This window comes from Sceloporus undulatus, chromosome 1, assembly GCF_019175285.1.
Source record: "Sceloporus undulatus isolate JIND9_A2432 ecotype Alabama chromosome 1, SceUnd_v1.1, whole genome shotgun sequence".
Taxonomy (NCBI): Eukaryota; Metazoa; Chordata; class Lepidosauria; order Squamata; family Phrynosomatidae; genus Sceloporus; species Sceloporus undulatus.
In genome coordinates this window covers 236773691-236789608 of record NC_056522.1, presented here as the reverse complement: position 1 = coordinate 236789608, position 15918 = coordinate 236773691, and the positions used below count along the sequence as shown (strand labels likewise).

Here is a 15918-nt window from a genome sequence, read left to right as displayed (position 1 = left end):
ACAGTGAAAGCCTGTTTCTACAGCCTTCCTTCATTCTGTTCCCAATGCCAATGCTATTAAAAACCCTCCAGCTAGACAGGGAATAAGGAAAAAGGAGGGGCTGGGCAGGCATAAAAAGACAGTGAGCTCAAGATGAGATACATGGTTCTCCTTCTCCCAAATTTATCCTTGCAACTGTGAGGAAGGTCTGGCTGAGGGGGTAGCTGACTTATGGGTTTATCACATGGGACAGATCCCGTGCAGAAACTGGATTTAACTGGAAAAAAAACCTGCAAAAGCAGGTAGTTTTTCTGATGACATTCAAGGTTAACCTGAACAGAAAGTAGAAAAAACCCTGCAAAAGTGTGTTGTTTTTCAGATGACGTTAGCATTAATGAGAATTAATGCAACATTAACCCAAACTGAAACTTGACAAAACCCGCTCCTTTTTAATTTTAGAAAATCCTGAAAGTAAAAAGGGGCGGGTTTTGTCTACTTTCTGTTTGGGTTAATGTCACGTTAACCCGGTCATGTGTGAAAAACTACCTGCTTTTTGTGGGTTTTTTTCTTGTTTTTAAATCCCATTTCTACATGGGATTTTTGCAGTTTGCCCCCATGTGATAAACTCTTAAGTGAGGGTTTGGAACCTGGATTTCTCAAGTTACAGACCAACATCCAATCCACTATACAAAATTGGTTATCTGCCTGTTCAGTTGCCTGGGTGGAAGAGAGTTTGAAGCAATCTCTTGCAACTGGGGCAAGAGTCTTCACACCCAGATCAAGATCAGCTTGCATAATTTATACTACTGTATATGGCAGCACTATTGAGACCATAATTTTAAGTGTCTCTTGATCTGTATGTTGTGCTGTATAAATCTTCATGCTTCATCACAGAGCCATTAAATTTAGTGTCCTCTCTAATGTAGTTAGGAAAACAGTGAAAGTTAAGATTTTGGACTTTTGCCAACTATTTTGAGTAGCTCTAAGACACACACCAGATTTGAGAGTGAGAGAGAGAGAGAGAGAGAGAGAGAGAGAGATTTGATATAGAACTATTTATGAATCAGTTTTGGTCAAACTTGCTATTTACACTTAAACTTCTACTACAAACATTACAAACAGTACAAGTTTTAAAAGTGAATGACAAAGTTTGCTTTTTTCTCCCCAGAAAATTTCTATTTCTAGTCCATTTTTCAGGAACCTTAATGTGAAACAGATGTTAAGGATCAAAGGTGCTAGCAGTCAAATATTTGTTTCATTCAAAATTGTAAGCAAAATTATCAACATCCACCTGGGCAGTTCTGGGTAAACTTAAATTAACTGAACTGATTTGCCAGTCCTAATAGATGAGATTGAGAGGACAGGAAAAACTGGATTTTACTCAACACAAAAATCAGTCCCAGAAAACAAAGCCAATCAAGTTAATTTGTCAGTCCAACAAATACCGTATATACTTGATTATAAGTCAACCTCATGTATAAGTTGAGGGCAAGTTTTGGGGTCAAAATTATGGATTTTGATATGACCCATGGATAAGTTGAGGGCAAAATTTAGGGGCATATAACAAAGCATCTAAAGGATGAAGCAAAGCAAAACAATGTCAAAGAAGTTACAAAATATCAGCAGATATAATTCTTTGTGCTCACTCTTAAGGCTAAATGGATGAGAGAGTGGCAGGGGTGGCAGTGCTTCCAGGACAGATTATACCCTTTTCACCAGGGGATGGTTCCTTCTTTTAAATAAGAGTTCAGATACAGCATTTAAATTGACCCATGGCTAAGTCAATTCAGGGTTTTTTGGGTCAATTCTTTGACCTACATTTCTAGACTTATACATGAGTATGTACAGTAACTCTCTTGTGTATGCTAGAAAAGGCCTAAACCCAATTCTGGACTACTGCTAGGACTTTCCTTTCTTCCTCCTTCAACCTCTGTGACAACAAATATTTGCCCCAGAGGTTTCTTTTATTCTTCAGAGCAGGGTGAAACCTTGAAATATAACTCAGGTTTGTGGGTGGGTGGAGAGACTGAATCCTTCCTGTTTCTGTTGGAAGCAGTTTCTGCCAATGAAATTGTCCCATTGTATGCTGGCAATATCCTAGTTCCTTTATGTAGGCAAATTCTATTAACATGAACAGAATTCCTTGCAAAACAGAATGATACTTCATTGTTCTGTCAACTAATCACATTTAAAATAATCAAGAGTAAAGGAGTATATTTTTGTTTATGAAACACAAGCAAGTTTTTCCTTTGATCATGAAATCAGTTCCCTCCATAGTCATCAATCATCATAACCATCATTACCGCCATCACTATTAGTAATAGCAATGCCACCTATGTATATGGCACTTTATAAAGAACAAGGGCAGTTTCCCATTCTGAAGGGTTTACAGTCTGGAAAAGGATGCAAGGGATTGAAGAAGATGAGATAAATACAGGACCAACCAGGAAGTGCAATTACTGCATTTACACACCTGAAAAATCTCACATCCAATGTCATTTCTATGTATAGGCTGAGACTCTCTTATCTGGAATTCTGAAATCCGAAATATTGGTGCAATGTACCCAAACTTTGTTTCATGCACAAATTTAAAATCTTGTATAAAATTACCTTCAGGCTATGTGTGCAAGACGCATAAATGAATTATGTGTTTAGACTTGGATCCCATCTCCAAGTTTATGTACATTATGTACTGATATGTCAATACAGACATCTCCCCCCCCCAAAAAAAAAATCAAACTACAGAACACTTCTGATCCCAAGCATTTCAGATAAGAGATACTCAGCTCACACTTCACAAACATTTAGTACTCAAAGCTGTTACCTTCTCTTAAGCGCTTTATCTTTAATTTCCCTGGCTCTTGAATCAAAACAGTTGCCACAGCAGAATGATTTGACATGTCAGCTGGGAAGTGCAAATTTTTATATTTGATGGGCTGAGGAAAAAAATATGACATGTCAAAGCAACTAATGGATGCAATTTTGTTCTATCAACAATTTGGATTTTTTTTTGGTATGTTTTCTTCATTAAATCCTTACCAGAATTTTGTATATGGAACTGAGGTGCTTATGTTTTGGCGATACTGTCCTCTGTGGTAGGCGTACCACTTCTCTTTCAGGACTTTTTTGTGTTTTCTGCAGTATTTTTTCTTGCTTATCAAAATCTTCCTTTCTGGAACGTGAAAAAGACATGACTTTTAAAAACCAGTAGCAAAAGTTTAAATATACACAAAGGCCTTAACCGATGTGGGGAAATAGCTCATATATGAGGGGATTGCTTGTACAGCTATGCAAAGGACTGAATGGAGGATAAAAAAGGGGAATTAGATTTACTCCACACAAATGAAGTAAAAGAGATGGATGAGCTGTACCAATGGCAAAATCCCTTGGGAGAATTACATCTCCCATAGTGTTCAATGTTTTGTTATCCAACAGAGCAGAGCAATGGAGAAGAGGGAGGGAGGAAAGGAAAACCCATGTATATTAACTTCACATCATGCATTTTTTCTCTGGAGGTTGTGAGCTGCCTTCCACTATACAACTCTAGTGGGGAAATTCTCATCTGTACTTCAAAATACATTTGCTGTTGGGTGTTAGGAATGGCACTCTTGACCACAATGAGTTATTAGGAAATAGGTTTAATGTAACATATGAACAGGATGATGAGCTGGATCCAGAATAAGTCTGTTGAATTTAAGGTTCCACAGCAATCACTGGAACTTAACTTAGGGCAGGAACACACAGGCCAGGAAAGCACGGGTCGAGCCCATGCTTTCCTGACCTTGGTGGTCACCTGGTTTGGTCTCTGGGTCAGTATGGGGACAGACAGCAGTTCAGAAACATGTCCTCAAGGACTGGTGTGCTGCTCCTTACCTTAATGGCTGGAGATCTGTCTGAGAAGCATCCCAATTTGATGCAGAAACAGGATGCCTGGCTGTACCCATGTGGAAACTTTGTACAGAACTAGATCTTTGTTATCCTGGGGTAAAGGCTTTTTACCCTGGGGTCAGACCAGATCCTCCAGATGCACGTCTGTACTGTTGCGATTGGGCTCAATTGCTGCACAGGAGTTTTGGCCTGTGTCGTCTAACCTAGACATCATAAGGCCAGACTGAAGCCGGGCCATTCAGCCCATGTGGACAAGCTCAGAGTTATGATTGTTTATACTGATTTCAATGGGATAGTACAATTAACTTAGTAAAAATCCTACTAAGTGTGTTTACATTGGCTTGGTTCATTTGCTCAATCATAAAAACGGACTACAGTGTGACTGCTTTAATTGGAAAGCCATTATAAAATTATTACTTTATAAAGATTTCTAAATTAAATAAAACAATGTTTTCAAAAGTTCAAAGAATTGCATACGTTAAACTGGGCTGTGACATCGATGTTCCTGTGAATGTACACACATAAGGTTTTGAGTTAAACTGTGAAATCCACAACTGCATTTTCATCTGGACTATGCCATATTCGAATGGTGTGAATGTAACTACCACTTCTGTTTTCCCATTGGCTGGAATTATTCCTATAATTAATAAACGTATAAAATATTGTCAGTAAAGTCACCCTGAAGTCCTGCCAACACCTAGAAAGAAGTATAACAGAGAAAGATCTATGAATTAAACTGCCACAAACCAGCAGGGATTTCTTGGAAGATTAGGGTGATAGACCTTAAACCATACCTGGGTATGACCAGTTGACTGGAAAGTCAGCTACTAGTGAGCAGAGGAATCCTAATTCTCTTGGAAAGCGTTAGGATGTGGTGGAGCTCTGCTTGCAAGGGGCCTGCGGCATACTTTGCAGAAACCTCTGTAAGTATACAGTAACCCCCCCCCCCCCCGAAGCAGGCTTATTGCAAACATGGGTCAAAGGCAAGAAGGAAGCGCTATACTCCTTCTAATCTAGAAAAGGGGGCTGAATAAAGAACCTCAGCGATATCAGCCATGTAACCAATGTCCCCTCCTCCCATAAAGTAGCAAGGAAACAGAGGCAGAAATTACTTTTTTCCAAAACGTCTGTTGCAATAAAAATCAGTCTTCCCCCTCCCCGTGGCTTGTGTGAGTTGGCCACCCTTTAGAAGGGGTATGTGACCAATCACCCCGTTCTTCCAAAACCTCATGGTGAAGGCAGACACTGCTTTAAAGCAGTTAAACCTTTGTTTTACTCTGAGGATGGCGGACTCAAGCTGGACTGAAAAATAAACATGGAGAGATACAGCAGGAGGGGTTCAATCCTTCCCTTCCCATTAAAGACTGGGTCCTCCACCAGACCTATGAGAGATTCATTGCTCTAATAAACAGCATACGTTTACATTATAAATTTGAGTTATGGTGGGTCCAACCTGGATTGTGGCTAGGAGGGCAGCAAGGTTAAAGTCCCTCTAACCCACATGCTAGGGTCCCAATCCAGTTCAGGGGTTCCTATGTTTACTCAAACACAGTGATACTAAAATGTTTGGGACCCGACCGCCTTCATATCTACATGCAGATGTTGTGCCTTCCCACTCAATATAGTATATGAATAAACATATTTTATTTAGTGCGTGTATTTTAATTTGAGCATTCATGTATATCCATATTTTAATATTTTTAAGAAAGTAACATCATTCAAATTAGAACAGTTTTATTTAAGTAAATGTAATATTTAATTTAATGCATTTGTAAAATAGTTTGAGAAGGAGGGGAAGAGGAGTAATCAGGGCCTCCAAGTCTCATACCCCATGAGCCACTCTCACACCCCTCCCGGGGTACAGCCCCACCATTTGAGTACCACTGTTCTAGAGTAATATAAGAAATGCTAGTAATTAATTTAAAGTAATTTCTTATTTGCCTCTCACTTAGGATTGTTCTTATAGGAGAAGCACTTCTTGGTAAAAACAAAGCATCCTGACCGAAAAGCCCATAAATTCATCCCTTTTGGAAACCTTTCCCATTATATTTCTTTTTATGATTTTCCTTCAGAATTTTCACTTATTCCAGCATATGATAATCTTGTTACAGAATATCTACTTCTGTTTCGGTTTGGAGCTCAAGTGTATTTGTGGGTTGTACCTGCTCTGCTGAGGCTACAATAGGAAGCAGATATTTCAAACATTACTTTTTTGAGGCAACAACAACCAGAATCCACCATGGAATGCTGGGAGCTGTATGAAAAAAAGTAACTTTTCCCAGCTCTGATCCTAAGCAGGCTGAAGGCCAATTGCACTTGGTAATACTCCAGAAATCAGAGTTAGGATCAGCCTCAAGACAAAGAGAACCGAGTAGATTGTAACTATTGTAGCAAGACCACCTAGATGGCTGGATTTGCTCAGCAAGAGCTCTGGTCTTAATTTGGGACTAACATTTTTATACAATTAAGATTTTGTTGTTGTTGTTGTAACACACTAACCAGATAATTTCAAGCATTAATGAAACAATACTTCCCATCTGAGAGCTTACCAGATGTTGGGTGAATTGTAAAGGCTTTGTGAGGCTGAAGGTAATCAACACAGAATTCAAAATCTATGGGACAGCTGCACTGCAGAGGGATCACATATTTCTTGCTACCAAAGAGAAAAGGAGATTTCTTTTTTTAAAAAAGTTTCAGTTCATTAAGATATCTGCAGCAAGATATGCTAATGAACATGAACACAGCTATATTATACAGGGTGAATCTTCCTTATCCAAAATGCTTGGGACCACAGGTGTTTTGGTTTATTTTTTAATTTTGGAATACTTGTATTTGTATATATGTACATGAAATATCTTGGGAGATGGGACCAAAGTCTAAACACAAAATTCATTTATGTTTCATATGCTGTATATACGAGTGCATAAATCAACCTCATGTATAGGTCGAGGACAGGTTTTGGTGCCATAATTATTAATTTTGATATGGATGTGTTGAGGATAAAACTTGGGGACATGTAATAAAGGATGTAAAGGAGGAAGCAAAGGAAAACAATGCCAAAGAATGCTGCTATTTTCCCACCCAGGCATACAAAAAGGTCCGAAGTGGCGCTGCAGTGGAGAGAACAGAAAGAGTCAGTGCTTCTTTTAGGTTCTGCCAGGATAGACTAAACCTCACCACTCTGCTCAGAGAAAGGGGATAGTTTCTATTTTTATAAGAATTAAGGTACAGTACTTACATTACCCCTTGGGTAATTTGACCCAGGTTTTTAGGGTTGATTTTTTGAATAAAATATCTAGACTTATACATGAGTATATACTGTATACTTTATAAACATATCCTATGTAATATTTAAAATATTTTTTGTGTGAAACAAAGTTTATCTACACTAAAGCATTAGAAAGCAAAGGTGTCACTTTCTCAGCCACCCATGGGGATAGTCTTGTATTTGGGGATATTTTGGAATTCTAAATAAGGGAGACTCAACTTGTATTGAGATATACTGAAAAGAAGGTGTGAAGTAAGAAGCTGGGCAAGCCTGGTTAGAGCCAGTGAATCACAACCTATGGAATGATATGGGGGAGCTGTGGGGTGAAAAGGTATAACCTAGAGGCCTATCTGCTAAAGAGAGAGAGATAGGCAGGATGAAACAGAGTTATGGTAGTCAGAGACAGAGTAGAGACCAGTTAAGAAGAAAGAATTTTTAAGATCCCAGTAGATTTTAGGGAGCTGAAAATGTGAAAAGAGTTCAGGAAATTCATGTTTATCTTATCGATTATATAATAAATCTTTACTGGTTTAATTTTCTATAACTGTGTCTGATGGTTCTCATTTACAAGTTGTCAAGAAAACTTATCATGTTTTGCCACACTGAATCCACTGACCAATACAGCCATTTGGCTAGGACAGCCGTCACCTTGAAACCAAAGTATCAGATCCAGGGAGGGCTCTTGAGGATAAAAGGGCAATGTGAGTGATAGGAACCCAAAGGTTGGAAAGGTGAAGCCAGCCTGGATAAGGGGTTCTGTCACAGAGAGCATGAAAATATTGGCTTGAAATTAGAAGAGTTTTATTCTAGATTTTAAAGAGTTTTTGAGTATAGTTTCTGAATCTTGGAGAATTTTTTAAAAGTCTGGAGTGAGGCCTAGAGAAGATTCAGTGAATCACTGACATGGAAGCGTCTGCTCCTCCACCCATCACCTACTCACATCTTATTGTGCTTAGGCTTATAACATTATCCCATGTTAAGGACATATCACCTATGTGCCTACAAGAAGTAATGCTCCTTAGCACTAGCTGAGCTGCCACCTCCTAAAGTGAATCTTTAGTCCCAACTAAACTAGATCAGTTGAATCAATGAGAACTTGGTAAATCAACTGTTATGTAAATTCCATTGATTCAAACGTTTGACTCTAGTCTGAAAACTGAAGTTGGGCACTTGTTAGATGTTGTATACATTTTACAAAAGATGCACTTATCTAGAAAGATAACCATTTTTAAATGTCTGGTTCCAGACAACAGCAAAACAAACGTGTTTAGAAAAACACTGTATACTCTCAATCATGTTAAAATTATACATATTTTACTAAAACAGCTCCTACATTCTGTAAACTTTTTGACTTAAATCCTGTCCAGCTGATTACTAAGGAATGTAGTTTATATTAAATATTTCCATGAAATTTATTTTTAATACAATTGGATAAAAAATAGAAATAGAGAGGGTCACTGGTGGGTTTTTAACATGTCCAATTTGAGTAGCAATCACACCCAAAAGAAGACAGAGTGAGGGGATCGAGCATGGGATTTAGGACAAAAGGAGAAAGAAAAGACAGAATTTGGAAGAAATCCAAAAATCAAGCCGATCATACCTCCCATTTTCCAAAGCCACAGTGGCTGGTGTGGATGGGAGCTGCAGCCCAAAATACCCAGACGACATTGATATAAAGCAGCCTCCAATGCCTCTATATCATCTCTGTCCAATTTAGCTCTGTCCAGTTTAGAGAACAAAGCTGATGGGAGAGCATTTATACTACTGAGGCCACCATAGCAATCCAATTCTGGTAAAATAACACTCTCACAGAAACCTCATTAGCTTCAGAGAAAAGAAAAGTCCATCTATTGCACATAATCTTATTAAAAATATTAAAATATTTTACAATGTTTGGTCACCAAAAGAAAAATGTATAAATATTGTTATGGCAAAAACAGATGCAATTACACTTCCTGATTGAGTTAGTATGATGTGAAGAAAATATGACCTATTTGTCCACACCCCCACACATCCAGGTTCATATTATGCTAATTAATGTTAGCAATTGTACAATAAACAGTTTAAAATAACAAATCGTTGCTATAAGAACTGCTTGCCATTGTCCCAGGGGAACATCAGACAAACTAATGTAGGATGGGAACTCTACAGTGTTCATCACAGGATAGGCGTGCAAAGGAACCAGCAGTGTGTCATCTCCCTGGGGGAATAACAAGAAGAAAATTATACAAACTATTACAATATATAGTTGGGTTACAAGCATCAGGGTTATGAGACCACAACATTTTCTTTTTGAAAGTACCTGCCATATAACAGATAATATAGATGCCCCCACTCCTACTAAGCAGGAGAAAGGAAAGGGAAGGTTTTTTTTTAGGGGCTATACCAAATAGGACTTGTCAATACCTCCACACATGTGTTAGAACATTCCTTATCTGTGCATGTGATGAAGTGTTTTTATTTTCACTTATATAAGGTGGAGGGGAACAGCACACATTAAACTCTTGTAGTGTCTTACCTGAGAATGGATTCGGATGCAGTCATAATAGTATCGCCATTCATCAGGACAGAAATCAACCATAACTGTAAACGACAAGCCAGGGACAAGCCGGTGCTATTAAAAAAAGGCAGAATAATTTCTCAAGAAGTGCCCCCAAACAACTTGAACTAACAAAAAGAAGAAGAAGAAGAAGAAGAAGAAGAAGAAGAAGAAGAAGAAGAAGAAGAAGAAAGACTGTAAGCATTAAATGTGAAACGTATTGATGCTTACTGTTTTGGTGTATTTGATCTGGAAGTACTTTGTCTCTGGTGGAAGAATATGGATGTTTATGAGATCACCAGAAATATTTACAAGTTTCTGTAGAACAAAATCAACAAATGAAAAATACATTGAAAAACAGAAAAACACAATGATATTTTTTTTAAGGATTTCATGAAAAGGTGATCCAGGTGAGTGCAAAAAGTATGGATACTATGTAAATATACATGATCTTACTTCGATCTCTTAGCTAAGAACAGTTTCATTACTTACCAGTACTTGTTGGTGATGTTTTTCTATTTCATAACCTCCAAAATGCATTATGGCAGGTTTAGCCTGTATGACATCATTTCTTAAAAGCTTTGTATAAATCTCTGAAATTAAAAGAAATATATCATAGGAGTTTTAAGCAATAAGTAATACACTGGTTAGTCCAATTAAATGTTAACTCAGTTAAAGTTAATAGCAACTAACCTGTTCCATGTTTCAATGAGGTTCAATTTCACTTTGGTTAGCTTGATGCTGTGGTCTATGTAGTACAGCATCTTTTTGCACAAAAAGTTATCTGACACTGCTCAGACAGTACATTCAAAACAAGGCACTCACTGGACTGAATTAGGGAGGGAACTCCATTGTCCATCTCAAATTTTCAACATTAAAAGCTTAAGGCCATCTTGAAGTGGATGCTCTGGAGTTTTTTTTCCCAACCAATTCCCAATGTTCACAACTCCATTGTTTTTTTAAAATCATTGTTTAATACAGTTACAGAACAGTAAAATTCCTTATTTTTCTTATCTGTTTCGAAGGCTTAGAATGCCAGAAATTGAATGAAGGTACAGGAAGAGGTATTTCATGAAAAATGTACTTTGGGCTAGATCTAATGTCATATAAGCAGGATTCTCCCTTCAACATCTCATTCCTACAGCTCTCCCATCTTCCACAATCTGCTCCGAAGGGTCCCTCAGCCCTTCGGAGTACGTCAGGGCAGGTATGCAGAGAAAGGAGGAATCAAATCAACTGTATGGCCACCACTCTGGCAAACAGAAATTAATGGGTACAACTTATGTGAATAAGAGCCCATGAGCAACAGCGCCTTTTGCCATAGGGTATTGAGTCAGCCTGTGACTTACTGGATTCGAGAAGGTGGTTGGGAACATAAGCGCCTTTCTTAGGCTCCTCCACCAAGCTGTCCAAAAGAAGGGAGTCCATTTTCCTAAAGGATCCTGTAATATTGATGAGGTCAGACTGGGTTGTTTCCACCATCTCCATCCTCTTGGACAACCTATTCCCTTGTAAGTATCAAAATGGTCATTTCCTGTGAATGAATGAAGAACAAGTAGCAGTAAATATGAACATTCTTTACACACAAACACACAACATCTTTACAGGTGTGGTGTCCACTAATGTACAGAGTATTCCAGGTGTGGTTGAAGAATTGATCTGTATAAAGGCAGTATGGTGTCAGTTTTAATTTAAAATTATGTCTAACACAGAGTTTATCTTTTTTTTTACAGCAGTGACTGAACATTTTCATTAAGCTGACTATCACATTCCTGAGATCCTTTCCTTGAACAATTGCTGGCTCAGATTTCAGGTACATATGTAAAGCTGGGATTTTTTATCCTAACATGCACTACTTTATGCTTGGCTATACTTAATCTCATTTACCATTTTAATGTCCACTCCATGACATTAAACATATCTGTTTGAAAAGCTTTATAATTTGTTTTTTCTCAGACCCTTAAACAATTTAGTGCCATGAACAAACCTCACTCTCATTATTCACCTCCTAACTCCAGGTAATTACAATTAAAATCTCAAGATATATCAAAAAGGCACAAGAAGGCAATTTGGTGCAGGAAACGAATCCCAGCTTTGTTCAACTCAAACATCAAATTCTCTGGGTGTAAGAGAACTTACGGTATATGTGCTATAGAACAGCATTTATACTTCACTGATTGAAAGAGACAGAGAAAGGGGGAAGAAAAATCTGAAATTAACTAAAATAGTTGCTTTATAAAGACTATGAGCTGGTACAGATGGCCCTAAAAGGGTGGCTTCAGGCCACCCTTTTGAATGCTGGGACAGAGCTGCGGCAACTGCATGCTACAGCCCCAATCCAGCATTTTCCCGCTCCTTTTTGGCGCAGAAAAAAAGTCCTTCTGCTGCAGCGGCGGCTGTTCTGTTCTCCTCTGGCGTGTGGCATCTAAACGGTGTGCTGCTGGAGTGCCACAATGCTGTCTGCCATCTAGTCAGGCGGGCATCATGATGCTGGCTAGGGAGCAGCATTGGGGTGCTTACTGCTGGTCTGTTTCGGTCCTATGTGGGGACCAAAAAATTCACTTATGAGAGTTACAGACCGCCCAAAATGGACGGTCTGCCGCCGCCGCCGGCTGCTGCATCCGGGAACTACAGCGGCCAAACCGCGCGGATCCCGGGTGCAGCCAGAAAGAAGCGCTGAAATGGCGCTTCTTTCTGGGCCCCGGAAGTGGCACCACGAGGCGCTAGTCGCGCACTCACGACGTCACTTCTGTCGCGCGGCGTCCGGACACTATGCATCTGCGACGTCAAATTGGCGGCCCCCGTGTGGACGGGCGCCACCATTTTGTACAGACTCGGTCCGTACTAGGGTTGAGGGGTGTCAGGAAGTGACGCCCCTTCCTAACCCTAGCACACCTCTTTGGTGCATCTGTAACGTGCCTTAGTCTGTTCAGTAAAGTACAATTGACAGAGTGGAGGATGGCTTGGCGTTCTGGAGCTTGTGAGATAACAGCAAGCAATGTACATGTTTACCAGTACTAATAAAGTGAATTATTCATTGTATTCTCATTTTATAGGAGTGAGAAAGAAACTGTAACAGGCTGACAATAGTATCACAGAAAATAGACGAGCATCATTTCAAAAACAGCTGAAAAATGCTGATTCCATTTTTAATTTCTAAACTAAAATCAAGCTAGCAAATGCACAAATAGTAATAAATTATAACTGGGATTGAAATCAAATTGTTAATGACTCTACTCTCCAGTGACAGCATAGGTGGATTTTAATGTTGCTTAGTCAGCAGATTGTCATATCCTACATATGATAGTGATGTCCAGCTTTGGCTGGCAACAGTTTGTACTTTCCAAAGGTGGGCCAAACATTCCACAGCAAATGATCAGTCAGAGGCACAAATGAAAGCATAATCAGCTTGTATGACTAATATAAAAATACTTGTTGTTGCTATGTGCCTTTGAAGGGGGAAAGTCAAGTTGACCCACTTATCCTAGTGCTTTCTTGACTCAGAGCAGGTTTACCATTGCTTTCCTCTGAGTGGGACTTCCCCATCTACAGCTGACTGGGATTTCAATCCCTGGTTTCCCAGAGTCCTACCCAACTACACCACACTGGTTCACAATATAAGAATACACACCTGTGCTATAGGAAATACTGCTTCACCTATATTCCTATAATTAAGAAACACATGCTGACTAAATGTATGTTCCATGCTGAGAGTTTATTTTCTCCACCCACAAAATGCCTCAGGAAATATAATACAGTGGGCCCTTGGTTTCCACTGGGATTTGGTTCCAGGACCACCCATGGATACCAAAAATTTGTGGACATTCAAGTGCAATGGCACAGTAAAATACAATGGCACAGTAAAAAGATGTCTCTTACATAAAATAGCAAAATCAAGGTTTGCCTTTTTGGAATTGTTTTTTAATATTTTCAAGCCATGGATGGCTGAATCCATAGATGCAAAATTTGTGAATACAGAGGGCTGACTGTATCCAGCTTGTTCTTGAGGTCCCTCTGATTATTTTTGTTAAACTTGGTCAACTATTTTTTTCTCTGGCAGTCTTTAAAAATATATTTCTTCATTTGCTAAATATTCTTATATGGCACAACATCAGTGGCATTTCAGTTCTTTGCTTCAAATAACTTTAGGATGAGCTGTTTAGTTAATGAAGACAAATGTGAAACATAACAGGAGCTAAGAGGAATTACAGGGCCAGTTTGAAGTAAACACAGTTATCCAAATGTAAATATCACTTGTGGAGGTTCACCAGAGAATATTAAGGAATAAATTGGGGTTGGAGACTTTGTAGGGCTGGAGGGGGGGCAGCATTGGTTCTTCTGTAATCCTTCAAGGACTATACACTCAGAGGCTGGTAAATCTCTGAGCATGCTGAGGGATTCTGGAAGATACAATAAAAATGTAAAACTAAACACTTTTTCTAAGCTCCATGGCTGCTGCCAAAATCCAGCAGCAAGTGCAAAGACTCTGTGTTGTTATGTGCCTTCCTGTTGTTTCCAACGGGGTTTCTCTGCAAAGTTTGTTCAGAAGAGGTTTGCCATTGCCTTCCCCTGAGGCTGAGAGCATGTGACGTGCCCAAGGCCACCCAGTGGCTTTCATAGGTGAGCGGGGGACCACATGTGAGATGGCTAACCTCAGTCAGAGAGATCTTGGGAAAGAGTTTGCAGGACTTGAGCAGAGCAGTAGAGATCAGGGGGTCTTGGAAATGTCTCATCCACAGGGCTGCCATGAGTCGAGATTGACTCAAGAACAGTTAACAACAAACCTGATATACTGGACAAGGAGGTGAACCTGAAATCTATACATGAAATCTCTCCACATCCTATTGCAGTAATGAGTAATTCAGGTCAGGTGGACATGGGGGAAAAGATACTGCAAATTATATTATTATAAATTTAATTCAAAATGCAGCAGCCAGATTGGTCACCGGAGCATCAAGGCTTGACCACATAACACCAATATTAAAATCTCTGCACTGGCTGCTGATTAGCTTCCGGGCACAATACAAAGTGTTGGTTATCACCTTTAAAGCCCTAAACGGCTTGGGCCCAAGTTACTTGAAGGAACGCCTTCACAAGTCCCTACGCAGTCTCTACACAATCTGCCCAGCTCCCTCAGAATATCTGGGAAGAAATCACTAGACTACATAAATACCAGGCTAGTGACCATGTCCCACAGAGCGTTTTCTGCCGTGGCCCCCAAGTTGTGGAATGATCTGCCGGAAGAGATCCATCTTATTACCACCCTGAACACTTTTAGAAAGCACTGAAGACAGATCTCTTCTGTCGAGCTGTAATATATCTTACCCGGTCAGCATTGCATGCTTTCATGGAGAGCCGACCAACTGTATAGTATTGTACTGTATTGATAGTGATGTATTTTTATGTCATGTATTTGACATGTTTTATTGTTGTAATTTGCTGATTGCTGTAATCCCGCCTCGATCTGTAGGGAGTGGCAGGAAATAGAAATAAATTATTATTATTATTATTATTATTGTTATATTGGGAAAAGGGTGAACTGGACATCAGCTGTTTTGGGCATCGGTTTATGAGTAATGTGGGCTCATCCATTTGTCTCACAGAACAGCCATATCATTCTACAAAGTCTTTCCAATTTGCATTCCTACTGAGGTCTGTCAGACCTCACCTTTATGGCTCTTCAAGCAAGTCCTGGAAACTTTGTTGGCATAGTGGTTTGAGCATTGGACTACAACTCTGGAGACCAAGGTTCGATTGCCCACTCGACCAGGTGAGTCACACTCTCTCAGTCTCAGGGGAAGGCAATGGCAAACCTCCTCTGAACAAATCTTGCCAAGAAAGTCCTGTGATAGGGTTGCCATAACAAAGCACACAACAATAAGAACAAAAATACTTGCACTTGGACTCTGTTGGAGCCATTATGTGGTGCTATCTGGTTTTAACAGTTAATTTTGATTTGATGTTCTTATTATTGTTTTATTATCTTTCGAGGTTTTAATTTATTTAATTTGTTTATTTTGTTTATTGCACTTCTACACTGCCCACTAACCAAAGATCCCTGGGCAGTGTATAGTCTATTAAAATATAAAATTCAGCACTAAAATAATAAAAGGATGGATAAAGATGACTGAGAATATCTACATGTGTAATTAGATCTTGTATGGTAGTGGCTAGATCCTGGTGTGAGCCCACAATAGGTCATAAAAGAAATTCCTTAGAGGTCTGATGTAAAAGTAAAGGGAGG

The 15918-nt window shown here is 39.3% G+C and overlaps 1 protein-coding gene across 6 annotated transcripts in view; it reads right to left on the bottom strand.

The window, feature by feature from the left end:
• CFAP221 (cilia and flagella associated protein 221) overlaps nt 1-15918 on the bottom strand; it is a 49916-nt gene that overhangs the window by 31072 nt on the left and 2926 nt on the right. For 4 of the 6 annotated variants that reach the window (XM_042446593.1, XM_042446598.1, XM_042446595.1 and 1 more), the window contains exons 2-10: nt 11024-11208; nt 10167-10267; nt 9906-9992; nt 9654-9749; nt 9235-9335; nt 6417-6520; nt 4345-4504; nt 3019-3151; nt 2804-2915 (exon numbers count right to left, since the gene is read on the bottom strand). In XM_042446593.1, coding sequence (XP_042302527.1) covers nt 2804-2915; nt 3019-3151; nt 4345-4504; nt 6417-6520; nt 9235-9335; nt 9654-9749; nt 9906-9992; nt 10167-10267; nt 11024-11162 — 1033 coding nt within the window. In that variant the 5' untranslated portion in view covers nt 11163-11208. Of the gene's footprint in view, nt 1-2803; nt 2916-3018; nt 3152-4344; nt 4505-6416; nt 6521-9234; nt 9336-9653; nt 9750-9905; nt 9993-10166; nt 10268-11023; nt 11209-13942; nt 14075-15918 lie in introns of all 6 variants that reach the window. The other 2 variants (XM_042446594.1, XM_042446596.1) reach the window with 1 other exon arrangement.